Genomic DNA, 27699 nt, shown 5'->3' with positions numbered 1-27699 from the left:
TTACAGTTATAGTATTCCAGAATAGGATAAATTTATCTGTACAGCATTTCTCACAATGAATGAAATCCGGAATAAGAAAAGCTAGAATAGACTCGCAAAAAGAGGAATGTAGAAAAAATCGTACAACAAAATGCATAGTAGAGAAAAAATTTGGAGGAAAAAATTTTCCATAATAGGAGCACTATGGGAGAGAGAAGCTGAACGTTATTCATTGTGAGATCCACTTTGAACTGTTAGCATTTCCCATAAATTACATCAATGCTTTCCATACAACCAATACTGATAATTTAGAGTGAGAGGAAGACATACAGAGTTTAGTATGATTTGATGGGTTGAAAGAGCGTGAAAAACATTAAAAATGAAGCCTCATCAGGAAACGGCGTACCCTATGCAGTAAAAATTGCATGTCTGGAAAGTTTGTAGGCGAAATTTTGCATAATAATGGTTCCTACACATTTATTGAGTCCATCATGTCAAAACTGAACATGTCAACATGTCAGCTTCAGTTGAAACAGCTGATTACATGTCAGTTATGGATAGAACAGCTGTCTAATCATTTGAATGACTTGTTAAACAGCTGATGGTAAGATATGTACACACTAGACTATCGTGAAACCATGGAGGAAACATAGCAAGAAGATATCCTATGGTATAGGGCGTTTATGCTCAAATTTTCAATGTTAACTCAAGCCGATTGTCCTAGAAGTTCTTTTTAGTGAAGCTATGTGACGCTGGTAGTCTCATACTGTGCTCTCACCCGGCCAAAAGAGTAATAATAGACAGTAGTCGACAGTTATCGGCTTGAGTTAATAGGAAATTGGCTTGAAATTTGAAACATAGTGATATTGCATATGAAGGTTGTGGGCGTCATATTATAATTAGCTATACCTGTATACGGTATTACCTAACTTCAATTCAAACATTTACTGAATTTCTATGAAAAAAAAAAAAACGTTCCAAGACACGATTCTGAGTAAATCTCGGGAAAGGGTCTCGGCTTTTTACCTTTTAAAGAATTCATCATTCACTTCCTTATATGAAACAGCATATTATAGTATTATAATTGGAGTGAATACTCCAATGCTGATGTCTAACAATGCATTATGAGCGAGCTTTTGAACGAGTTATCTCTCTAATATGTTGGCTTACTCTTAATTTAGTTGAAATTATTAGATTCTATCTTTATCACTTTCATTGGCTGAGTATGATGCCACATGGGACCCATACTTGTGCTTGACTAATTTAAGGCATACCTACAGATAAAGGTGGGTTCCAAAACACTAGGAAGCTACTTTATCGTCAATAACAGTGAATTGATGTTTTTTTTCATTACTATAGGCTATAGTGAGGTCCACGTTATAATGGCAGTGGAGAAAGATAGGAGATCAACGTTGCAGATCCTTTTTTTTGTCAATGCCTTCTATAGACGGCAGCTGATACAGGTTTATTGATGTAATATTAACTGTTTACTCTTGTTTCAAATATTCAACTATATTTTATTAAGCAAGAAATTATATTTTCCAAAAATTTCACAATGAATTTTCATAATTAGGATGAAATATTTTGTTACTTAATTATCAATTCTACATTGTTGAAAGACGATCTGACAACAGAGCAAAGCGAGAAAGAGATAGTGCTATCCGCTTTGTTGAATGATAGACAAGGATAGCAGTACCATTGCCAATCAAACACTGCCATTATAACGTGGACCTCACTATAGATTCAAGATGATTGTTGTAGTTTTGAAACTGTGTATCTTTGTCAAAAGATACAATGTTACAAAGATTCAATAAGTAAACAGTAAATATTTGTAACTTAATCAGGAATTATTCATTTAAGACTTACCTTTTGCGTGTAACATATCCACTGACTCTCTGAAGGTCGATTAGTCTCAGATAGCAGTCAGTTCTCCATTCAACGTCACTTGGTAAAATTATTTGCAAATAGTCCAGTTCACTCAACTCCTCAGGCGGAGGAATCAGGTTAGTTTCAATCCCGATCATGGCTCAAAATTTGTTCATCAGCTTATTTCCATTGGAAAGTTATCGAATCAGGTATATCGCTAGCACAATCGTCTCATGGATCTAAATTCACATGTCTCTGATTCAAATAGGGTTGAATATTTTTTTGTTTTCTATCCAGTATCTCAACCGTCAAAATTCAAAATTCTTGTTTTCTGTTGTTTTTGAATGAAAAAAGACTTAATTTGAGAGAAGTGGAAACATAACCTCATTTCGGACTTTTGAAATATTATCTTAATTTGGGAGATAAGAAGTACAAGGTTTCTCCTTAGTTCCTAAGTTTTTCTCTCCCATTCTTGTGAAAATTATAATGATAAATAGAATCAAGATTAAAAAAATAATCCCAGCTCAAAACCTGTTCTTTCTAATTCCAAAGAGTGGGTCAAATAGATACAGCACTCTAATAATAGTACAGTATTACATAAACCCAGGTTGATTAGGATTGCAACAACTCCAAGAAAAGAATTATTCTGCTTTGAAAAAAAACTTTTGTTTCAGGAAATGTTCAGTGAACACTCTATTCCATCAAATGTGTCTGAGATGAAAATCAGATGAAAATACTGAGATATTGCAATTATTCAAATGCTAATGAATCAATGCAATGAATATTATTAAACGAAAATACAAATTTAATGCTGCAATTCACCCCGATGACTTCTGCTACTGCAAATATTGATAATATTGAATTTCCATCAAGCTTTTTCCCTGTTGTCAATATTTGCAGTAGCAGAAGTCTTCGGGGTGAATTACAGCATTTAATTTGGATTTTAGTTTGATAATAGTTATTGATTGATTAACTGTCTTTATTAAAAAACCTGGGATGGTGAAGTTGGGGCGCAGCCGGCCCTCTCTTTCACTTAACCCTCAGTTGAGAGAGTAGAGTTGAGAAAATTCAGGAATCTAGTACTGGTACAGTATTACATAAACCCAGGCTCATTAGGAACTACAAAGATCCTGAGATAAGGATTACTCTGCTTTAAATAAAACTTCTGTTTTCGTGAATTCTCCAACACATTGTATCAAAATTTGATACACAGTGTATCAAAATGTGATTCAAAGTGTATCAAAATGTGATACACATCCAATCAGCATGTGATACACATTGTAACAAAATTATTCATGCAATGTCAAGTTGTTGGGTCAAGCTCACTATCAGATAAGAATTTCTTCGCTTTGAAGAAAACTTCTGTTTTCGTGAATACTTCAACACATTGTATCGAGATTTGATACACAGTGTATCAAAATGTGATACACATTGTTTCAACATGTGAAACATATCGTATCAGAATTTGTCATGCAATGTCAAGTTGTTAAGTTGAGCTTACTCATTCAATTTCTCAAATATCAAGCAAGCTGAGATGTTATTGATGTATGTTAACCTACAAATATTGAATGTTGTGCCACAATCATGACCAATTCCCAATTTTCCTGTTCAAATCCTCTTTCTATTGCTAGGTTCATAGGTTCAACGATATATTCTGTATGAAATCAATACTATAATGAAAAAAGAACTGGATAGGAAATTCACAAATGACGCATCATCACGTCTGAACTACTCTAATGATTAACTTGAAAGTTTGTATATAGATATTTAACTAACCGGGGATGGTTATAGGCCTATTTCAAATTTTAAAAGATTCCACTCAGTCAAGTTTTCAGTTTGTCAAGTTGTACAAAAGAACTTTGCGGAGCACGGGTTACCTGCTAGTTGATAATAATGGTAACTAAGTTCAAGTGTATGAAACAGATCCTTCGTCGACCGTATACTAAGCACAGAAAGGACTTACTAGGCGCACTAAGAACTTACTAAGCAGACTAACGACTTACTAAGCTGAGAAAATGAATGAGGTGTGACGTCACACATTTAGCCCACCTGTTGCCTGTTTGATTCGGAGTTTGAGCTGGAGTTGAGGAGGCATTGGCGTTTAGCGAGCGCTGAATATCGACAAGCCGCTGATAGTTGGTGTCCCTCCAGGTTGGGTCGCTCGGCAGAACAATGCGCAGGTGCGCTAGCGCCACTCGCGGATCTTCCACGCACTACAACAAAATACAAGAGCTGGCTAGATACAGTACTGTGTACAAAGGCTAAATGGAGTACAGAAATCAAGAATATAAATATAATGCAATATTTTCTCTGTTATTGAATATTGTGCATGACAGCACAGTGCTCTGGTGCAGTAGCGCCTTTCGCGGATCTTTCATGCACTACAACAACAAAATATAAGAGCTTGCTAGATACAGTACTGTGGACAAGGGCTAAATGGAGTACAGGAATCAAGAATATAATAAAATACATTGCAATATTTCTCTGTTATTGAATATTGTGCTCGACAGCACAGTGTTCAGGTGCAGTAGCGCCACTCGCGGATCTTCCACACACTACAACAACAACACAAAAGACTGGCTAGACACAGTACAGTGAACAGAGGGTACAAGTAGATAAGATGAGAGGGTATTTAAGATTCCATTTCAAATTATTAGCTTAAGATTTAGAAACAGTTACGTCTCTACTCCTACTGGCGAACAAGTGTTTCACTTATGCCAGTAGTTCTTCACCTCCAGCCGTATTTTACAGATAGATGATATAGATATTTAGAAAAATAATTATTGTTTTTTCTGATTGTCACATCTTTGTACTGTTTTTGCAATAATATTTTTGTCATAGTCGTTCAATCTCAGCTGTTTTCCATGCATGAAATAAAACCGGTAAACAGCTGCTTGCAGAACAAATAAACACATCATTCTCATTACAGCATACTCTACTGTAATGTTTCCTTTACAGTCGAGTATGTTTTCTAGTTCTGAAATAGGAACAGAAAAACTGCTACAAAGAAACACTTTCAGCGCTCCAGGTGGAAGTTTTGTCAACTTCCACAAAATTCCTGATTCGGAATTTGTGAACTAGGTTATGTTTATAGAATGCATGTAGTAGCTTCAGCACAAGCAGGTAATGTTTTTTATTTCTCAATTATTGTTCTTCTTTAGATCATTATGACAAAAAACAGTGTATGTTACTTGGACGTGAATGTCTTTTGCAGTGCTCAAATGAAATTCTAGCCTTGACTTACGCCTCGACTAGAAACATCATTCTCGCCTATAAAAGGCCCCTTCCCGTCCATGTGACGTAAGATACTATTCCATCAGTTTATTAATTGTACAATTTTTAAACTACTGTATTATTCCAACTGACATGAGCACCAGCCCTATAGGAAAAAACAAACGTTAAGAAGAGGAGATATATGATACAGGATAGGATAAAGGATGGAGATTGTAAGAGGTAGACAGGATAAGGATAAAGTGAGAGACAATGAAAACAATGATGAAGCGAGAAGACGATGTGAATGAAGAGTAGGGTGAAGAGGAAATACGTAAACAGTGTGAAAATAATTATGGAGAGTAGAGTATTAGAAAGGGTTAAGAGGTATGTGGAATTTGAACAAGAAATTTCAAGTTTCTTCGAGTGCTTCAATGAATTTTATCAAACTCGAAGTTCATACAAAATATTCACAAAAGTATAAAATGACAAGTTACAAGTGAACAAGGTACTACTCACAGAAAGTACAGTATGTTACTGGACTTTCTCCACGAATAGGAGTCATTTTCATTTATGAACAAGGTATCAATACTTTGATTGATGATAACGATGGAATAATATTTGTTGAAAGCAGAGTTCAGCTGGTGTGAAGGTGGAGACAGTGGATGGGAGACACAGTCGAATAGTGGAGAGGAAGAGGTGGCTTCGAAAGATAGGAAACACAGAAGAGAAAGAGAGTGAATATGGGGTAAAAAAGAATAGGACAGAGAGAGAATTCGAGAGAAAAAAACAAGTAAAAGCGATGGTATTGCTATCCTTATCTATCATTCAACAAAGCGGATAGCGCTATCCTTTTCTCGCTTTGCTCTGTTGCCAGATAACAATTAATTAACAAAATCTCAATTATGAAATAATTTAAAAATACATTTTCTTGCTTGATAGAATATAATTGATTATTTTAAACGAGAATGAACAGTTGATTTCACTTCAATAAACCTGCATCAGCTACCGTCTATAGAAGGCATTGACAAGACAAAGGATCTGCAACGTTGGTCCCCTATCTTTCTCCACTGCCATTATAACGTGGACCTCACTATAGTTTGAAACTAGAGCAACAAAGTTTCAGCTAAGTCTCACCTCAAACTGACAGTATTTCTTCCGAATAACACCAGAGCTATGCATTTAATTAAAGGTGACAGGTTAAAGTGAATATCACTACAAAGGAAAGGCTCAAAATCAGTCGGAATTATTCATATATATCACTAAAACTTCTCATCGAACTAATTCTGACAGATTCATGTGAATCTCGCCTCAAATTAAAAGGTTCCAAATCTGACAGAATTGCTCATAAGTAGCACTAAAACTTCTCATTCAACTAATCCTGACGGTTTAAAGTGAATCTCATCATAGAGCAGACGTCTCAAATAACCCCGAACAAGATAAATGATCGGCAGAGAGAACTGAGGGCTTCTATAACATTGCATGATACCTTGCAATAATTTTATTTATATTCCGGCAGTTTCAGCAGTGGTGGAGGAACTGGGCCAGGGTGAAGCCACTATTTAGAAACATTTGTGAACTGCATTGGAATTTCAAAATTATCTCACAGTTAACAATGATAGTTTTACAGCTTGGTTGGTGAATTTATAGGTGGCTTCACTATTTGAAATTATATCTTTGAAATTGTGTGTCTGTACATAGTATACAGTTGCTGTACTATTTTGTATTTGCTAGAACAAAAATAGTTACCTCTTATATTATAGAACAGTCTGCACAGAAACAACATGAGATTCTATGAGATGAAGGCTAGATCCTTTGATTTTTGTTAAAAGGAAGACTTCGTCTACGAATGCTTTATACACATAGATACAATTCAAGAAATAGAGGGGACTATGTTTCGCTGTATCACAGAACAGCTCTTTTTGAAAAAATCCAACCTTCATGGGCCTTGAATTCATTAGAAAGCTCTCTGATGATATTATAAATATTTGTGCAACTAGTGCGCAAAGTGACAGTTTGCTGCACCGAAAGAAACGTTTATGCCTGAGCCGTAGGCGAGGGCGGAATGGCTTCTTGAGTGCAGCAGAGGAACTTTGCGCACGTATTTCACATTAAATTTTTCCTACAGTTACCATTGAATATGAAAAGTGGGTAATTATGGATAAAATGATGGCTGAAATCCATCAAATGTTTGTGTGTGTGATGCTGTTATTAATAACAACCTTAATTCAATTAAAAATTAATAATCCAATTGAAGTTGAAAATTCTTAGCCAAAGTTCTCATTTTTATTCATTCAAGAATCAGAAAAAATACAGATAAAACAAAAAATTCGCATTCAAAATCATGCCAAAAGCTGGTTTGAATGACTGCAAAATGGCTGAACCGACAAGCGCGCGACCTAGCGGGAAGAATCGTACCTAACTTCGCTCTTTCATCCAGCTAAAAACAGTATTCAGATATTCAGAAATATGATTAACTAGAATTACCGAAAAATACTATAAGTAAACTAAAAAATATTTATAAAATAACATAGACAACAGAAAATATTTTATTGTAGTATATTCTAATGTTATTTTATTGACATGGATTTCGAATGGTAATTATTTAACCTGAAAATTCGAATTTCAAAATGTGTGTTTGCTACATTTCTCATTGCTTGGAGTTGAAATAATTATTACTGTCAATAGAAAATAAACATTATTTATTATTAAATGATGAGAAGTTATTATTTAATTATGATTTAGATGAACATTATTCTTGTTTTGGATTTCTAGATTGGGATTTTATCATAAATGTAGGGTAGCCATTGAAATGATTCTCATCTAAATCTAACCACAGTCATTGTTACCAGCTTAATTTCTGTTTTCGTGCACTAATCCTCCATATAACCCACCAACTATTTTGTGTTGCCATGTTGCAAATCTGGAGTGCAGAAAAATTTTTTCCCGCACTAGAGCGGATAAGTGATTCTTTGCGTTCTGTAACCAGTGCAGGAATGGCCACTTTTCAAGGTAACTGTAGGAAAAAATAATTGTGATGATGTCCATATTTTTGAGAAGGAGTTAAAGACCTTATTGATGGTTGGAGTGTTCTATACCAGGGCAGAGTTGGTGTGTACAGAGGGTTCCTTTGTGCGATTTTCTTCTCCATTTTTGTGTTGCCGTATGTGTTATCAATTTTGACAATTCCTATACTCTGATAAGAGTCTAATATCGGGGTACCGAGCTTTGCTCTGGAGTGTAAAACCATAGAAAGTTTGTAACGAAAGATTGAATTTATAGTTTATATTTATTTATTCATTTTTTCAGTTGTACAATAATTATTTTTACAGTAATATGAGGAGGCACAACAGGCTTATGCCCAAAACTGTCCCTTTTCAAATTTATACTCAAAATCAAGGTTAAGCTACTATCACTCATTCAATTTACAATTTATTCACACTTCAAAAAAAAAACACATCATCAATTACAAATAGATATACTATGAATTCGATTTAGAATTATATACTATGTTTGCTACAATATTTGTTAATATACTATGTATCACTAACAGCATCTGGTTACTATTTTGGACTTTCTGAAGTGAACGTGTTTTCTAAACAAGGAGAAATAAACGAAAATAAGTTTCTATTGCTGGATTTTTTTTCTCGTGAGATCAGCTGGATGATCTAACACACATGCACTTGTTCACTCTCTTCCATCACGGTATCGACAGACGACAAAATTTCCAGCTGTTTTTCCAAGGATGTATAATAATTATCCTTTCAATGTCCTTCAGCGAGTTATCCAAGGGTTGAGACTCAGTGCAATCGAATCTTCATATCATAAATCTATTTTGTTCTAAATTTCGTGAAAATCGTTAGAGCCGTTTTCTAGATCCAGGGAAATACAAACATAAATAAACATCTAAGCATCCAAACATCTAAACATATAAAAAAAGTTGCTCGTTTAATAGTATAGGATAGGAAGCTATTGAAAACAAACAAACAAATTGAGCCGCTCATTACAACAGCACTTTAATAGGATAAAGATAAGAATATACTATAGTATTCAGATAATCTTTTAGTTGGAAATGTGGATCCACTTACCATAGCCAATGGGAGAACGGAGTCCCAACCTGTGGCTGAAGGTGAGTCCACTTTATTCATGAACTCCAGCCTTCTAATGGCCACCTTCGAAAATGGAGCTCGTCTCTCAATCTAAAACAATCAATCAATCAATCAATCAATCAATCAATCAATCAATCAATCAATCAATCAATCAATCAATCAATCAATCACCAATCATTCATTCATCACTAACTTCTATTAAACTATTATATTTCTCATACTATTATACTATAGTGAGGTCCACGTTATAATGGCAGTGTTTGATTAGCAATGATATTGCTATCCTTGTCTAACATTCAAAAAATCGGATGGCGCTATCTTCCTCGCTTTGCTCTGTTGCCAGATCGTCTTCTAGCAATGTAGAATTAATAATTAATAATTAATCAACAAAATATTTCATCTTAATTATGGAAATAAAATTTGAAATTATTCAGAAATATAATTTCTTACTTGATAAAATATAATTGGTTATTTTAAACGAGAATGAACAGTAAATATTACATCAATAAACCTGTATCAGCTACCGTCTATAGAAGGCATTGACAAGACAGAAGCAACGGCAACGTTGATCTCCACTGCCATTATAACGTGGACCTCCTTATAGTATCGATACCTTGTTGACTAATAAAATGCATTGAGGCACTCGAAGGAGTTAGTGAGGTCCAAATTATAATGGCATTGTTAGAATAACAATGGTATTGCTATCCTTTTCTATCATTCAACAAAGGGGATAGCGCTTATTATACCATTCTAAAATAAAATACAATTTTTCTTACTAGAGTATCCAATGATTCTCTTACATTGTTCAAACATTGCCATAATAGTTAGTGGAATTATTTTCCTGCCCACCAAAGCAGAAAGACATTTCAAAGCTGGTTTGTGAACCTTCATGACGTTATTCAAAAAATTCTCATTCACAAAACACCAGTTTATTGGTCGAGAAGCTTCGACCAATCACATGCAAGCCGCCATTTTGTTGCAGTTCACTTCCTCCCAAGCAGCAACCTCATTGGTCGATCGTCATTGTCTGATAACATAGTCACTCTGACCCGCGAGTAGAATAATAATTTGTTTTATGATTTCACAGTGATTATAAAAGAGTAAGAAAGCGCATAATATTGCTAATACACATCACGTCTGAACTACTGAACTGATGAACTTGAAATTCTGCATGATTATAGATTCTTAACTAACCGAGGATGGTTATAGGCCTATTTTCAATTCTTGGATAAACACACACATTACTGTCGATGATGAGTACAAATTTAGTCGAACGTACGTGGTGTGTAAAGCCCACATCGATTTTTGAACGTTGTATTTCAAAGTGAATGAGGATTTAACATAATTGAAAAATCTGGTGTGGCGCACTCACACAACTTTCCTTGCCGTTATGAAAATGTATCACCTGATGCTAGTGTTCCCGCGCATCTCAAGTCTACTATTCAAAGATCCAAGCCAGCTGGTGATAGGACAATAACGTTGGAGACACACGAAGTTTGCTATCTCTTCATAGTGAATGATTTAATAGAATCAACAGTTGCCAACAGTTTGCAATTGAAATAATAACATTTTCACGGATTTCGATCTCATTTTAAATTTTAGGTGGAAATGTTACTTAACATTAATTGTAGAGATTTTCATGCTCAATCATTCCACTTGGAATTTTTTGTTCAAATTGTATCTAAAGCCTGATAATTGGGAAAAATCAAACTTTGCATAGATGGAGCGGAGCTCCTGAAATTTTTACAGATATGGGACTTGTGGCAGTTGATAGAGCTTATTGATAACTATTTTAGGTATAAATTTGATCAAAAATCGTTGAAGCCATTTTCGAAAAAATCAAGAAAAACCCTGTTTTTGACAACATTTTCGCCATTTCAGCCGCCATCTTGAATTGCATTTGATTGAAATTGTTCGTGTCGGATCCTTATAGTGTAAGAACCTTAAGTTCCAGATTTAAAGTCGTTCCGTTAATTGGCTGATGAGATATCGTGTACACAGATGCACATACACTCATACACACACAGACACACACATACAGACCAATACCCAAAAACCACTTTTTTGGACTCAGGGGACCTTGAAACGTACAGAAATTTAGAAATTGGGGTACCTTAATTTTTTTCGAAAATCAATACTTTCCTTACCTATGGTAATAGGGCAAGGAAAGTAAAAATAAAGTCCGTACTCGTAAATTGACTACTTGATTGAGCTTGGAAGTGAAGTGATACGATAACAAATTGTATTTTGTTAATTTAACATTCCTACAACAACATTTTTTTAGGATTTATTTATTTATCCATTATTTACAATCAACTTAAGGACAAAGAGTCGGACTACAGTACAAAACTTTTTTTCATCCCAATTTCATGAAATAAATTGTCCAAAGGATATGTGCGACTTTCCAATTCTTCACTAATTTCCACATTGAAACAAAACACAAACACTTGAAACAATAAATTTCAAATTTAGGAAGATTAAGATCCGAATTGAAGGTACTTTGACGAAGGTACACGACGATACTTTGATTATCCAGATTTAAACACCCTATGAGACATTAATTTTTTCTTTTGGTAATGAACAATAATTATTGTAAGTGTATTTCTGTACCTGCTTGATTGAGTCCAACAGAAAACTGATTCTATAACAAAATGTATTACATGTGGTGATGACTTATTGTCTGTGTATGTTTGTTGGATATTTTAAAAAGACTAACTATATTCCGGAGTTTCTGTTTAACTACTATATATCCGGAGTTTTTCCAAGTACAGTGGTACCGGTATCACAATTATAAATAAATTATTTATGATAAAATTCATCAACCACCTCAGTTACAAGGATTCATATGATGAAAAATAATGAAAACAAATAATAATGGAAACACTTTGTCATCATTGAATCAAGAACTCTGAACCTGTTTAAAAAGTATTAGAGGAATGTCCATTAGTTCAAGTTTTGCAATGAAATAATCTTGATGTTGCTTTCCATGACGAAACACCATGTAATAACTTTGTTGTAGTTTAGACTCTGTATTAAATTTGTGAATATTCTTAATTATTGTAAATTAATATTGTTAATATTAATTACAAATATAACAAAGTGTCTAAATTACAACAAAGAAATTATCTTGCCAGAATCGAAAAACAGAAAGCGATTTCATCACTGAATATTTGGGAAAAATTCGTAACAACATTGAGTGAGAAAATTAGTTCTATTATGAGAGATAATTCTTTAAAAGATACAAGTATCCAGAAATTGATTCAATATCAAGAAATAAGAGAAAAACATCGTATGTCTCCTCCAAAAGATAATAGAGAAAGATATTCCCATGCAATACCCTTAGTGCCGGTTGCACAAAAGCTGGTAAAATTTTAACCGTGATTAGAACCAATTGGAGAAACCGTCTTTCCTAGAAGGTCTTCTAGAACCAATTAGAGAAACCGTCTTTCCTAGAAGGTCTTCTAGAACCAATTAGAGAAACCGTCTTTCCTAGAAGGTCTTCTCTGATTGGTTCTCGTAAAATTAATCACGGTTAAAATTCAACCGGCTTTTGTGCATCCGGGCCTTAGAATTTGAAGTAAAACAAACCATTCAACGAATTCGAAGATTTTGACATTTTTCTCGTTTCAAAAATCCACTACCTACTCGAAAATATACTATAACTACTCCATCTGAGCTGTGTACTGTTCCACAAACATTTCCGAACTGAAAAATTTCACCAAAATTCTCTTAAAAGAAAAACAAGAAAAACTTCCTGTAAAACTTCTCAGTATTTCTCAATCACCAAAAACAAAACATCAGTTCCGAATAAGAATGGTGGTAAATCTTGGGCCTCTTCCTTGCCACTTTCGACTTTCTACTTCATGAGGCATGCAACTGTGCTTGAAACACTTATGTGAGAGATGAGGCATGCCCCATGAGGCAAGAGGCAAGCCGTGTGGACATAGGTTATTGCATATGTCACGCTCAGTAAGAGGTGATGAACCTGGAAACGTTGATACCCTGATACGTTGCGTGTTGTGTGCCTATTTGCCTATGTCCTACTGCCCTAACAAGGTATCTAGGCCCTATTCTGTTAGGCCCTTAAGCCCTTTATTGAGCCTTCAAGCGTTTTTCCCAAATAGCAAGAAAAATGCTGGGATTCTTTCCTAATACATCATCACAGAATGGATATCAGTAGTCGTTGAGGGAAAAAATGGAATCTTTCCAGAAAAATGATTTCATACTATAACTATAAATAAATCTGGAGTATTTCCATTTCTGGAGAAATGATTTCTTACTATAACTATCAATGAATCTAAAGTATTTCATTCACTGGGGACAGTTGCATGAATATTTTTTTTCCGATTTCCAACCCCATCTGTATGCCAATGTATATAGGAAGAGGATTAAAGCAATGACATTTTTCTTCAATGCAATTAAAATGTGTATTTGTAATCATTAATGAATAGCAGGTAACCAGAGCTACGTAAGAGTCTATTTTAAAACTTGACGTAATGAAAACTTGTAGAATTGAAAATAGGCCTATAACCATCCTCGGTTAATTAAGAATCTATATGCAAAATTTCAAGTTAATCAGTCCAGTTCTGTAGTTCAGACGTGGTGATGCGTCAATCATAATTTTCCTATTACGTGCGTGAATAAGCCAGATCTTCCTTTATTATAGTATAGATAACAGGCACGACATAACAGATAACGACACGATAGGAAGCGGGCTAAAAACCTTACGGTCAAACATATTTCTTCTTTCCCGTACTTGAATAAGCCAGTTCTTTCCTTTATTATTATTATAGACTAGCAGGTAACCTTTGCTCCGCATGGGTCTATCTTAAAACTTGACGGAATGTAAACTTGAAGAATTGAAAATAGGCCTATAACCATCCTTGGTTATTTAAGAATCTGTATGCAAAATTTCAAGTTAATCAGTCCAGTAGTTCAGACGTGATGATGCCTCATTGTGGATTTCCTATCCCGTACGTGTATATCCAGTTCTTTTCTTCATTATTGTAGAGATTAACGATTTTCTGTTGCTGTTGTTAAATGTTAACCGTGATCAATTCCATGAGAACCAATTGCAGAAGCCGTCTTTTCAGAATAGCCTTCTCTGATTGATTCTCGTGAAATTAACCACGATTATAATTTAACCGGCTTTTGTGCAACCGGCACCAAGTTTGTTTACGAAAGTTGCCGGTTTGGGATCATGACATGTTGCCAGACTCATTGAACAGATGAATCGTTCCATAGCAATGGATTCTACATGTATAAGAAACCATCAAAATTTATTGAATCAATAGCTATAGCGTTGTTTATTGAACGACTGAGAAACATGGCATAAGAGTGTTAACCAACAATAAATTCCACCGGAATTTGTTGATTACGACCATGATTGTTACTGAAATGATCATGACACGGCAATATTATAATCATTTCAACCCTACGAAACTTGGAATTTGAAAACGATTTCCAGGAGCTGTGTCAGTTCTACCGATTCCGTCCCTAAACTTATCAAAAACTGAAACAGTTTTTGACAGTCATAGTGGCCCAACAAAGCAGGAAATAGTCTGTTAGAATCAGTCTGTCAGAATCATTTAGTAGGAGAGCCATAATTGGAAAAGTTTGGCAACTTTTTTGAGCACGGTACTTGTTTGGTGCCAAGTCTTTCTCTTGTCAGAGGTTCGTTTCCTGTCCTAGTTCATATTTTCACTTTTTGTGTAGTTGAGAAGTTTATATTGTGGTAATTATTAATATTGAATGAAAAAGACTAAGAAATTGTCAAAAAACCCCAGATAAACCAGTTTATCAGAGATTGACAATGGTGTAATAACCGAAACCGGTCTTTCTAAGTATCAATAAATCTGTGGTTTTTTGACAATTTCTTAGTCTTTTTCATTCCATAGTTCATATCTCATTTTTAAATGGATTGATAACTTCCTGGTGGTTCGGAACCTACTTAAAATCTTCATTTTCTCTTACTCTATGGTGAGGTTCTCGTTATAATGGCAGTGGAGGAAGATATGAGATCAACGTTGCCGATCCTCTGTCTTGTCAATGCCTTCTATAGACGGTGGCTGATGCAGGTTTATTGATGTAATATTAACTGTTCATGCCAGTTCAAAAAAAAATCAGTTATATTTTACTAGTAGTTCTGTGAACAGTATACCTCACGCAGTATTCTCATCCACAAGTACCAGATGTCAACTGTTTTTAATGTTAACAAACTCAGTTCACGTTTGAATTTGTATTCCATATGATATAATTCATCCAGTTCCGTGATGATCTTCCTATCTGATGAGAATTAATTTTTTACAATCAAAAATATTATAATTTCTCCAGCATTGTTTAGTTCATTTGTTTATTTTTATTCACCTATTAAATTAGTTTTTTCGAATGTGAGAATATTGATACTGATGGGCACGCATAATAATACTATGACTGCAAAACAAAATATTGAAACCAAAGACCTTAAAGCTGCGATTGGGCCAAATTTATCAAAAAATGTTAATAACTCAATCCTTTTAGATTATATTAGATTGAACATAACTTATCATACACATGATGAACATATGAGTTTGTCAACTTCCGTTCAATCTAATAGAATCTATAAGGATTAAGTTATAACCATTTTGTGTAAACCCAGCTTAAAGATGCATACCTCTTTAATGTCTTTGATTGAAACTATAGACCTTATACAAATACAGTGATAGACTGGCTTCTCCACACATCTGTGTAATCACTTGTCAGCTGATTTATGATGAATAATTCTATAGTCTGATTTTTACTCTAATATTGGCGTATGAAGGAGGCTCCTTTTTCCTTTTATATTATCCTTGAAATGCAAAATTTCCGTCGTATATACGTCGATGCGCCATTTAAAAAGGAACATACCTATCAAATTCAATGAAAACCTATTTCCGCGTTCAGCCGTAAATGCGCAACAAATAAATATATGAACATTTAAATATCAAGGGAAATGCCAAACCGTCGACTTGAATCTTAGACCTCACTTCGTTCGGTCAATTAAGCAAGAATTATATTTTCCAGTGATTTCATAATGAATTATCATAATCAAGATTAAATATTTTGTCAATTGAAAACGAGATAAAGATAGATGTAATAGAGAAAAAGAGATAGATGAAATATTTATCACATCTCTTTCTCGCTTTGCTCTGTTGCCAGATCGTCTTTTAACAATGTAGAATTAATAATTAGATAACACAATATTGCATCTCAATCATTGAAACTAATTATGAAATTATTGAAAAATATAATTTCTTGCTTAATGAAATATAATTGATTATTCCAAACAAGAATGAACAGTCAATTTGGCGTCAATAAACCAGTATCAGCTACCGTCTGTAATAGGCGTTGACAACAACAGAGGATCGGCAACTTGTTCTGCTATCTTTCTCCATTGCCATTCTAACATTTCATGTGGCTTTTTCTCATATATCCTTTTTGTAACAACTCCCAGAGAAGTTTTGTAACAGGAATTCTATAAAGTAGGTAGTGTGACCAAGTAGAGGTAGGTGACGTCACTTGCGAAATAAGTTTCATTCTTTATTATTGTTTGGGTGTTTGTATACAATGCGGACAGTTTCCATATTATTGACAATATTGCATGAGATTTGCTGGTGAATTTGGGGGAATGGAGAAGAAGAAGAAGAAGAAGAAGTAGAAGAAGGAGAAGAAGAAAAATAAGAAGACGAGAGGAGAAGGAGAAGGGGGAAGAAGGAAGAAGGAATAAGAAGGAATAAGGAGGAAGAAGAAGAAGAAGAAGAAGAAGAAGAAGAAGAAGAAGAAGGAGAAGAAGAAGAAGAAGAAGAAGAAGAAGAAGAAGAAGAAGAAGAAGAAGAACAAGAAGAAGAAGAAGAAGAAGAAGAAGAAGAAGAAGAAGAAGAAGAAGAAGAAGAAGAAGAAGAAGAAGAAAATGAAGGGCAGTAAAACTTTGAACGCTCCCATGACAATCAGGTCGAATCATAAACTTTGTCATCTATTATTCCACTGCCTTCAGATGACTACTGTAGACTACATAGATAATATACAAACCAAGTATACAATATTCATGTATTATTTATGTTACTATAGATACAGTATCAAGCTCTGAGACACTTCACATAATGTAGCAGTAAGTAATCGATGAATGGAAATTCAATGGATATTGGAAGCTGAAAGGAGAAGGAAATAGCAAGGAGAAAAATGGAAAATGGGAGAGAGGTGTGGGAGAAAGAGGATGATGGAGAAGAATGAGGAAGATGGAGAAAAAGAAGTTGGAGAAGAAGAAGAAGAAGAAGAAGAAGAAGAAGAAGAAGAAGAAGAAGAAGAAGAAGAAGAAGAAGAAGAAGAAGAACAAGAAGAAGAAGAAGAAGAAGAAGGAGAAGAAGAGGGAGAAGGAGAAGAAAAAGAAGAAGAAGATAAAGATGAAGATGAAGATGAAGATAAAGAAGAAGGAAAATGTCGAACTGACCTTCAAGTTGTGAAAGTAGGAGGAAACTATTAAAATTAGAATTCGAAATCTGAGTAGGAGCGAGAATGTTAAATTGTAGAGAATAGAGGGAAATAATGGAATAATCATTAATCTGAACAGAAGAAAAATAGATGAGAATATGAGAAACTGGAGGCCAATATCAATAGATTACTATTGATTATTTCAATAAATGATCACCCATACTCACTCAGTTACGAATTTATTAAGCTAGATGATGGATTAAATAACTGTGGATTTAACTGATTCAGACACAAACAATACACTTTCAAAAAATATGAAATACTCTACTTTTTCAACTGATAAATTTTTCAACTGGTGACTTAATCAACTCTTAAATTTTCCAACTCGATAACGTTTTTAACTTTCTTGATTGATTGATTGATACAATCAGTATGTCATGAAATGATAGGAAGAGAAAAAATAAGGTAACCTTGTGCTATTCCTCTCGCAAATTTAGATAAGGTTGCACATAGTCCAAGATAGGTTAAGTCTTGTAGTTGTTCACTTCACAAAATTTCCAGTCCTTAATTATTTTCACAGCGTGAATTTTCAATTTAGATGCTTCAAAACCAAACATAGAAAAAAATTTCACTTTAACTTTTTATCTACATAATTATTTTTCAAACCGATCACAATTTACAATGATGACCGATCAAGTTACCCCAATAGACTGAGTCAGCAGGGTTGTTTAGACAAGAAGCAACCCTTATTTATGACACAACCAGATTGCGAAGGGACTTATGACCTTCCATAATAAGAACAGAATGTCGTCTATCGATTGATACTGTTTGATTCGTTCACCAATCACAAGAAACCGCCTTTCAAATCACCAATTGACAAATTGTCATCATCCATCTTTCTTCCAATTATTTTTCCAAAGAGAGAACTGGAATGAAATCGATGAAAACAAGAATGTAGATCATGACTAAATCGTGGTTTGGTTTTGGTTTGAGAAGAAGAAGAAGAAGAAGAAGAAGAAGAAGAATAAGAAGAAGAAATATTTCTTCCATGTTTGGTTTTGAAGCATCTAAATTTCAAAATCTACTTTGTGAAAATAATTAATTACTGTAAATCTTGTGAAGTGAACAACTACAAGACTTAACCTATCTCGGACTATGTGTAACCATAGAGAAACAATAGCATAAGTTTGATAGATATCCCATGGTACAGGGCGTTTATGTCGCAACTTTTACTGTTATCTCAAGCTGATAGTCCACGTGGTTCTTTTCTGTGAAGCTTTATGACGCTGGTAGTCTCTCATATTGTGCCGTTCATACACTCTTACCCGGTCAAAACAGTAAAAATCGACAGTAATCAACAGTAATCGGCTTGAGATAACAGTAAAAGTTGCGACATAAACGCCCGATACCATGGGATATCTACTCACGCTATTGTTTCTCTATGGATTTATAGACCTTGGATTCTACAGTGACTATAATTATGATCACAATAAATTATTATCTAGTAACCTTATCTGAATCTGGGAGAGGAATAGCACAAGATTAACTCATTTTTTCTCTCCCTATCATTTTGATGATGATCTTATTGTATGAATCAATAATGGATGAAGAAGTGATTTAGAAGTGATTTAGTGAGTGATTTAGTTTTTGGAAAACTAATTGACCGTTTATATAAATTTGAAAACATGTTACAGTACAAATACAGTTCATCTATTTGTTCAATGATATATGAAACACAATTATTCTTCAAAATGATTGGGAAAGGACCAACAGGCACAAACCAGTAATAAATTAATCAACTATTCAGAAATGATCGAATTAGATTAGTGGTTGATAATTATCCTATAAAAACACTTAATTCACATGGGCTACTTTTTAAATTAATAAAACAATATAAGAAATCTTGAAGCACCCTTTATTTTAAAAAAATGTAAATAGTTGAACAATTAGTCTCGGTGAAAGTAATATTTTATAACCTGGCGATGGTGTGATCACCGAAACTAGTTGTTAAACCATTTTGAAGTTTTTTTTTTTAAATAAAGGGTGCTTTAAGATTTTTTATATTGTTTCATTATCCTATAAACTATAAAGGTGCGTACAGACTTTCGCTCTGCTCCGCAACCGAACGTCACTCCAGCAGAGCGATTGATGATCGACCGGCGAGCAAGAGTGGTTCGACCGGGGAACGCGAGAAGATCTAACATCTTCCGTAACGTTCATGATGGGTGCGTGGGCGGAGCGACTGTGGTTCGATGGTGGTACGAGGGCGGTACGAGGGCGGTACGAGGGTTGGAAGCGCGAATATGTGTACACAGCTTAATGAAGGAAAGGACTGGCTTATACACGTACGGGATGGGAAAATTATGTTTGACGTCTGATCTACTGGACTGATAAACTTGGAATTTTCCATAAAGATACTTAATTAACCGAGGAGGGTTTATAGGTCTATTTTCAATTTTTCAAGATTTCATTACGTCGAGTTTTCAGTTTGTCAAGTTCTAAAATAGACCCTTGCGGAGCACTGGTTTGCTGCTAGTTGATAATAATTGGAGTTATTCTTCCGGTTGCAAGTACGTCTATGAAAGTTAACCTCGATTAGATGACGTCACCTCACGGAGCTAAACTCATGACAGCAAATTAACTAATCGGACGGCAATGTGATGAGTTAATTCGATGGTTATGAAATCGACTTGATAGTGCTAAAACCACTAATCTATGAAAAAATTGAGATACTTGTTTCGATTGTTATACCATCATCAATCTCTAGTAGACTGACAACAGTGGAATTGCAGAATCTATATAGTGAGGTCCACGTTATAATGGCAGTATTTGATTAGCATTATTGTTGCTATCATTGTCTATCATTCGACAAAGCAGATAGTGCTATCTTTCTATGGATGAACGATATAAATTCGAAGAAAGCACTGCAAACATTTCTGAGCCAAATATAAAAATTCCTATTATACGATTTATGATTGAATGAATATATAATATTAATGAATAAATATACCGAATGAAAAGACTCGAAATTATCAGAACCACCAACCGATTAAAACATTCTATTAAAAATAGTCTTACCCTAATTTATCCTTCACTTCAGAACCAAAATTTATTTTATACATTTATTTAGAATCATACAACTTCTAGAGAAGGACCACAGGCTAAAGCCCAAAACTGTTTCAATTCTAGTTTATACAACAGTCCAATCTAGGTTATGTTACTGCCACATTTTTTAGTTATACTCCAATTTTGTCATGTCTTGTTGAACGATTTATACTCAACCAATTAAGATGCGTAGCCTACTTTAAAATTCATACAAGTTTTCATAATTATCTATTTCATTTCCATGTTAGTCCAGGCAACGAATGCTCAAATAAAGGTATAGAGGGAAAAGTTTGGAACACAATTTTCAACTCCACAGCTTTTTCAAGGATAATTAGAGATTAACATATCTGAAGTCCTCAGCCCTACACCCTGTGATAAAGGGGTGGGGGTGGTTTGAAAGTACCATTTTTTAATTGTTCGCATATATCTCGGAAACTATGCATCTTATGAACATTAATATATCCTGCAAAATTGAAGCTTACAAAATTACCGACAAGTTTTGTCTCTCACATTTTTTCCATATCTCTCATAGTTTCTGAGATATCCGCCCTTGAAGGTGAGACATTTTTTGAAAAAAAAAAACACTTCTGCCTTCAAGTTTTTCATCTTTTTGGCCTTATAACTTTTGAACCACTGATGAAAAAAATCCGTGCTGATTATGAGCTGATAGAGCATCGTATTATCTTCAATTTAATGTATATTCTCACTATTTTACGCATTTCCCTACGACTGTTGCAGCAATTTTAGTGTAGAGATTGAAATTTTCTGTTCAGCAACAATAGATCAGTTGACAATTAAATTTGAAGGGAATGTTTGGAGCACAATTTTCGACATTGCAGCTTTGTTGAGACTAGTTTGGAGGTGAGCATATCAAAAATCCCAACCCTTACATCATGTGCTGAAGGGATGAGGGTGGTTTGAAAGTTGCGTTTTCCACTTATTACTTACATCCTTATATCTTGGAAACAATAGGTTATTTTGACATAATCAACTACATAAAAATGAAGCTTAATAAATTTCCTACACGATTTGTCTGATAGAGATTTCAGATAAATCCTATACTTTTCGAGATATTTATGTTCTAAAGTGATGCATTTTTGAAAAACCAGATTTTCTTCCATTTTTCGCTCTTTCAAGTCTCATAAATTTTCAACAATTGATAGAACAAGAATGTGCTTATCACGAGATTGTAGAGCATCAAATTATCTTTTATTTCATGTATAATTCTAGTATACCTTTAGCATAGAATAGAATAGAATAGAATAGAATTGCTGCCTTTATTTTTACCTAGGAGGGCGGAGTTAGGGCGCAGCCGGCCCTCTCTTACACTCAACCCTCAACCCAAGCTTAGGGTGTAGGGGTGAGGACTTTTGATATGTTAATCCTCTAACTATCCTTAAAAGAGCTGTGGAGTTGAAAATTGTGTTCCAAACTTTTCCCCCTTTAATCTTTCGTTGACTGGACTATGTTATAAATAAATGAATTTGAAACTCTAATAAATAAAAAATCACAGATTTCAAATTCAAAAATGAATTAAATCTATAAAATAAATAGATAATGAAATGGAATAAATAAATGTTTTATTGTAGTAGCAAGTGAGAACATAACCAACAATGAATGGATAATTAATTAATTGTATGAATCAAAAGAAGACATTCCTAGAACACCACAGAATGGAACATGTAAATGACATTCAATATTTAAATATCTTTATGGAATAAAATTCTATTGAATATTTACCATGTTTGTAGTTTATCCAATAGTCTTTTAATTGTTACACACTTTCAGTCTTGATGAGGAACTGTCACGTATCACTGTTATAGTTAGGAACTGTTAATCACACATAATAACCCATTTTATCACGTGACGGGGTAGAGTGATGTTTCCGCTCGGGTTTATCACGTGACTCTAGCCGCTGAGCAGTGATAGGAAGGGTTTGTTTGCCAGGGAGTGAGGAGGAGGAGGAGAAGGAGGAGGTGGAGGAGAAGGAGAAGGAGGAGGAGTAGTAGGAGGAGGAGCAGGAATTGGAGGAGATTGGTGAGGGTTCTGAGGGAGCCTCCTGAACACCCCCCTCCCACAATAATAACAATATCAGGAATAACAGTCAGCTGACGACATTGGGGCTGCGGGTGGAAGGGTAGAAAACAGCTGACTTCTGGTGAGTGAAATGTGGAGGAAGTTGAAGGAGGAGGGGGTGGAGGAGGAGTAGGAGGAGGAGGAGGAGGAGGAGGAGCATGAGCAGGAAGAGGGACAAGGTTGAATTTGGACTAAGGGAATGAGTAGTATAATAAGGTCTTGTGAAAACCGGGAAGTGGTAGAATGACAGTTGAAAAGAGAAGAAATGATAGAGAGGAAGGGAGAGAGGTTAGCTTCTAGTAGTTCAGTGAACAGTAGACCTCGCGCAGTTCAAACCACAGCCTCCCCACTGTCCATCAGAGTAAAACCTGTCTAAAAGAAAAATATAAATATGAGTACCTTTTTTAAAATAATTTCGTCAAATGTCGTGACGATAAGACATGACATTATAGACAGGATTTACTCTGATGGACATTGGGGAGGCTGTGGTTAAAACTGCGCGAGGTCTACTGTTCACAGGACTACATGTCTACGACGACATGTGTTCGGCTATATAATGCCATTATCAAGTGATTGGAATAAAAAAAAATATTCATTTTTAAGGTTTATTTTTTACATATATCAAAAGTAGCCCTGAGAGAAAAATGACTAAATCCTGTCTGTATGTAGTGTCGGTGAGATATCTGTGTGAAAACGGCTAATGGCTTTTGGTGTTGGTGTATCAAAAATGCTCACATCTAAAGCTAATCCCATTTGAGACAAACTGGCATCATGTCAGCTCGAGTTGAAAGCAGAGAAAGGTCAACAGAAATATCTGTACGCACCTTCAAACCTCACTTCGCTCGGTCAATGATGGAGAGGAGGTTGTTCATGAGAATGAGGAGTTGAAGAGTATAAAAAGGTGAAAAAGCAAAAAGGAATACGGAAATAGACGGTAGAAGTAGATGAAGAAAGATATAGAGGAGGAAGAGGTGAAGGAGAGTGTGATTGAGGAGGATTGATTGATTGAGTACTTTATTTATGTAGATTACAATATATCATGGCTTTTACACTTATATACAATAGCTTACAATACAGCTAAATTATAGATGAATCTACATAATATAGACTAAGAAAATGATTTTTGAACTGCATATGGTATGAAAAAAGCAATTGGTAATAGCTATTGCTAATATTGTTATACATCTACATAAATTGGCGGAGCTTTGGACATATCAATGTCCATTCTTTGGAACGAATATTCAAAATATCTCTATCTAAATAGGAATAAGATAGAGAAAAAGAATATAGAAATCAGTTAAAAAATTTCCTAATAACTCATTTTAAAAAATCTGAAGACTATAGTGAGGTCCACGTTATAATGACAGTGGAGAAAGATAGGATAAAAACGTTGCCGATCGTCTGTCTTGTCAATGCCTTCTATAGACAGTAGCTGATACAGTTTTAACTCTTCATTCTCGTTTAAAATAAACAATTATATTTTATCAAGCAAAATATTATTTTTCTCAATATGAGGGGAGAAAAGGGAAAATAGATAAGAAAATAGGAAAGAGGAGAGGTGGAAAGGAGAAGGAAAAAGAAGAGCGAAAAGGGAAGAGAGGAGGAAAGAGAAAAGCAAAGAGAAAAGGAAAGAGAAATACGACAGAACAGAAGGTAGTAATAAGTAAGCAACAAGAACCCCTCACTCAAAATTTTCGAATTTGGGGACATGGGTCTGGAAGAGGGGGGGTAAGTTCAGAAAGGGGTTGATCAGCCACTAACGCAAGCTGGTGTGAACCTCAGACATCCGTCACGTGATTTTGCGTGATCGGTTGACATTATTCGCATTTTCATACACCTCTACGCAGGTGGTTATGCTAACAGCTGCTAGGATCATGCTGAAGAGAATAGAGAAAATACAGAGACGAAGAGAATAATACAAAAAGAATACTGAAGAGAATAATACAGAAGAGAGAAAGAAGGAATTGTGATAAATGTACGAGAAAGCAGCAGAAGAGATACAATGCTGATGTGAGAAGGTAATGAGAAGTAGAATGAGCGAGACTGCAAGAGAGAACTAAACACCGAGAAGAATAACAAGAAAAAGAAGAAGAGGATGAAGAAGGGGGAAAAGAAGAAGAAGAAAAAGGTGGTGGAGAAGAAGAAGAAGAAGAAGAAGAAGAAGGAGGATGAGGAGGGGGGGAGGAGGAGGAGGAGGAGGAGGCGAAGGAGGAAAAGGAAGAGAAAAGAAAAATATAAAAGAAGAACTAGATAATGATGATTAAGATGAAGTTGATTGAGAACAGGAAGGAAAAGAAGAAGAAGAAAGATAAGAAGAGGAAGAGGAAGAGGAAGAGGGAGAAGAAGAACGAGACATTTATATCCTCAAAATATTGACATTATTATCATTGGATAAATATATTACTGCAACTTAGGTCTACGCACAGGTTTTACCTTGTAGGCTACTCCTTAAACATGGATGGACATAAAAAATATACTGCAGTTTTGGGATCATTTTATATATTTAATAGTATTTTTCTTGTAGTTTTTTTAGATGTTAATATTATATTATTATAATTGTGTATGTTTTTTGAGAAATAAATTTGAATTTGAATTGAAATTTGAAAAATTTGAGTTTTCATACACCTCTACGCAGGTGGTTATGCTCAGACGAAGATACATCATACTGAAGAGAATAATTCGGGAAAGATAAGAAGCAATAATTGTGATAAATGTACGAGAAAGGAGCAATGAGATGAGACAAACAAGGTACCTAATGAGAAGTAAAATAGGCGTGACGAAGAAGAAGAAGAAGAAGAAGAAGAAGAAGAAGAAGAAGAAGAAGAAGAAGAAGAAGAAGAAGAAGAAGAAGAAGAAGAAGAAGAAGAAGAAGAAGAAGGAGAAGAAGAAGAAGAAGAAGTTTTTAGATGACTCACTAAATATTTTGCGGTGTTTACAGACTAACATTTTTGATACTGCAAAAAGTGCTTTCTTATTCAATTTTTTAGTTGCAAAGAACAAATTTGTACTGTAATTATTATTATATATAATGAGGTAACCCGTGCTACGCAAGGGTCTAGTTTAGAACTTTACAAACTGAAAACTTGATGTAATGAAATCTCGAAAAATTGAAAATAGGCATATAACCATCGTCGGTTAATTAAGTATCTTTATGCAAAATTTCAAGTTAATCAGTCCAGTAGTTCAGAAGTGATGATGCGTCAAACATATTATCAAACATAAACCTATCCCGTACGTGCATAAGCCAGTTCTTTCCTTCATTATAGTATGGATTTCTACACTAGTTTCACGAAATATTCCTTTCTATAGTGGGATGTGGAGAAAAATAGGGGAACTGCTTTGCCGATTCTCTGCCTCGCCATTGCCTTCTATGGAGGATAGTTGATACCAGTATATCTGATGTAATATTAAATGTTCATTCTTCTTTAGAGTAATCAATAATTCTATTTTTATTCTCCAAGGAAATATATTATCAATTATTGAACAAAGAATTTTAATAGTCGAGATGGAATATTATGCTAGTTTTTTATATATCCTCATTGTTGAAAAACAAAAACGATCTGGCAACGTGACACAGGTGGGGAAGGATCTATCTGCTTTCTCTGAATGATAGACAAGAATATTCACATCAATGTTAATCAAATACTATCATTATTCATTTATTTATTCAATTATTCAGAATTACACAACTTACAGAAAAGTACCACAGGCTTATAAGCCCAAAACGGTTCCAATTCTAATTTATACAACAGTCCAAATGTAGTTAGGTTGTGTATCCTTTCAAAATTGTTCAATTTACAATTCAAAACACATAATTCATCACACACAAATCATTTTTAAATAAAAAAAGTTTCAAATTGAATTAAATTAATTATAAGGTGGACCTCACTATAGAACATTTCCTCTGCATTACTTGTTTATCATTGAGAAATCGTCTGAAAACAATCTTTTGACAAAAACGGGAAATTATTTAAAAATCTTGAATGAATTACGTTACCTTAAAAGGTTTTCTCCTACTCTTGTTCATTTTGGAGCAGATATTCAGTTTTATCGGATCACTAGTTGAAACACTTCATAAAACAAAAAATAACATTCTTATGAAAACAGTAGAGAGTCACAGAAAATGAAATTCCTTTTACTTTGTGAGAGAAACTAGTGAGCCATCTGAACCAAAGAAATCCTACGGCAAACTCTGACAAGAAACTGAAAGAAAACCGGGAAGTTCCAGGAAGGAAAATTATTTTAAATATTCACAATAACGAATTAATCTAAATAAAGGTTCTACAAAACAAACAAACCTACAAAGGTTCTATCAACAACTCCGGGAATATTGCGCTGATAAAAAATAAGTAGTCTTGTTCATTAGTTTATGAATTATAATAATACAGTGATATTCACTTTAACGTATTCACATTCACGTATTTCAGAAACGTTGACAGTTCCAAACAGCTTGGACCAGGATATTCTCAACTTTTCAGCCGACTACTGCAGTGAGGATAATAAATGAGTATTGATTATCATTTTATGCTAAGTATTCACGCTTGTATACTAGTTAGTGTTATAAATAAATGAACCAAATTAGCTTTCAACACGCTTCGAATGTTGTGAAAACGGGCCAAACATAAAGTGCGTTGGTGAATTGATGAGACGAACAAACGTCCATGCCATCGGAGGGATTCGAACCCTCGCTCCTTACCACTAGATCAACCCGGCCAGCAATATAATTTTATATTATATTACTACTAGCTTGTCCGGCGAACTTCGTACCTCCAAAAAGTCAATGTATCTCATATCACACTTGACTTTATTTGGTGAATCATGAAATTTATCTGACAATCAATATTTTCATTTACATCTCAATACGGACTTCCTATGTGCTTAGTCATGCAGCATTTATTATTCTGAAAAC

At 34.5% G+C, this 27699-nt stretch overlaps 1 protein-coding gene across 1 annotated transcript in view; it reads right to left on the bottom strand.

The window, feature by feature from the left end:
• Window positions 1-27699, bottom strand: part of LOC111048322 — a 190350-nt gene that overhangs the window by 77131 nt on the left and 85520 nt on the right. The window contains exons 2-3 of the mRNA XM_039429367.1: window positions 9144-9254; window positions 3895-4058 (exon numbers count right to left, since the gene is read on the bottom strand). Of these exons, the coding sequence (XP_039285301.1) occupies window positions 3895-4058; window positions 9144-9254 (275 nt within the window). The remainder of the gene's footprint in view (window positions 1-3894; window positions 4059-9143; window positions 9255-27699) is intronic.

This window comes from Nilaparvata lugens, chromosome 5 (genome assembly GCF_014356525.2).
Source record: "Nilaparvata lugens isolate BPH chromosome 5, ASM1435652v1, whole genome shotgun sequence".
Classification (NCBI taxonomy): Eukaryota; Metazoa; Arthropoda; class Insecta; order Hemiptera; family Delphacidae; genus Nilaparvata; species Nilaparvata lugens.
Note: the sequence above shows the minus strand (reverse complement) of the source record. Positions and strands in the feature narration are given on the sequence as shown.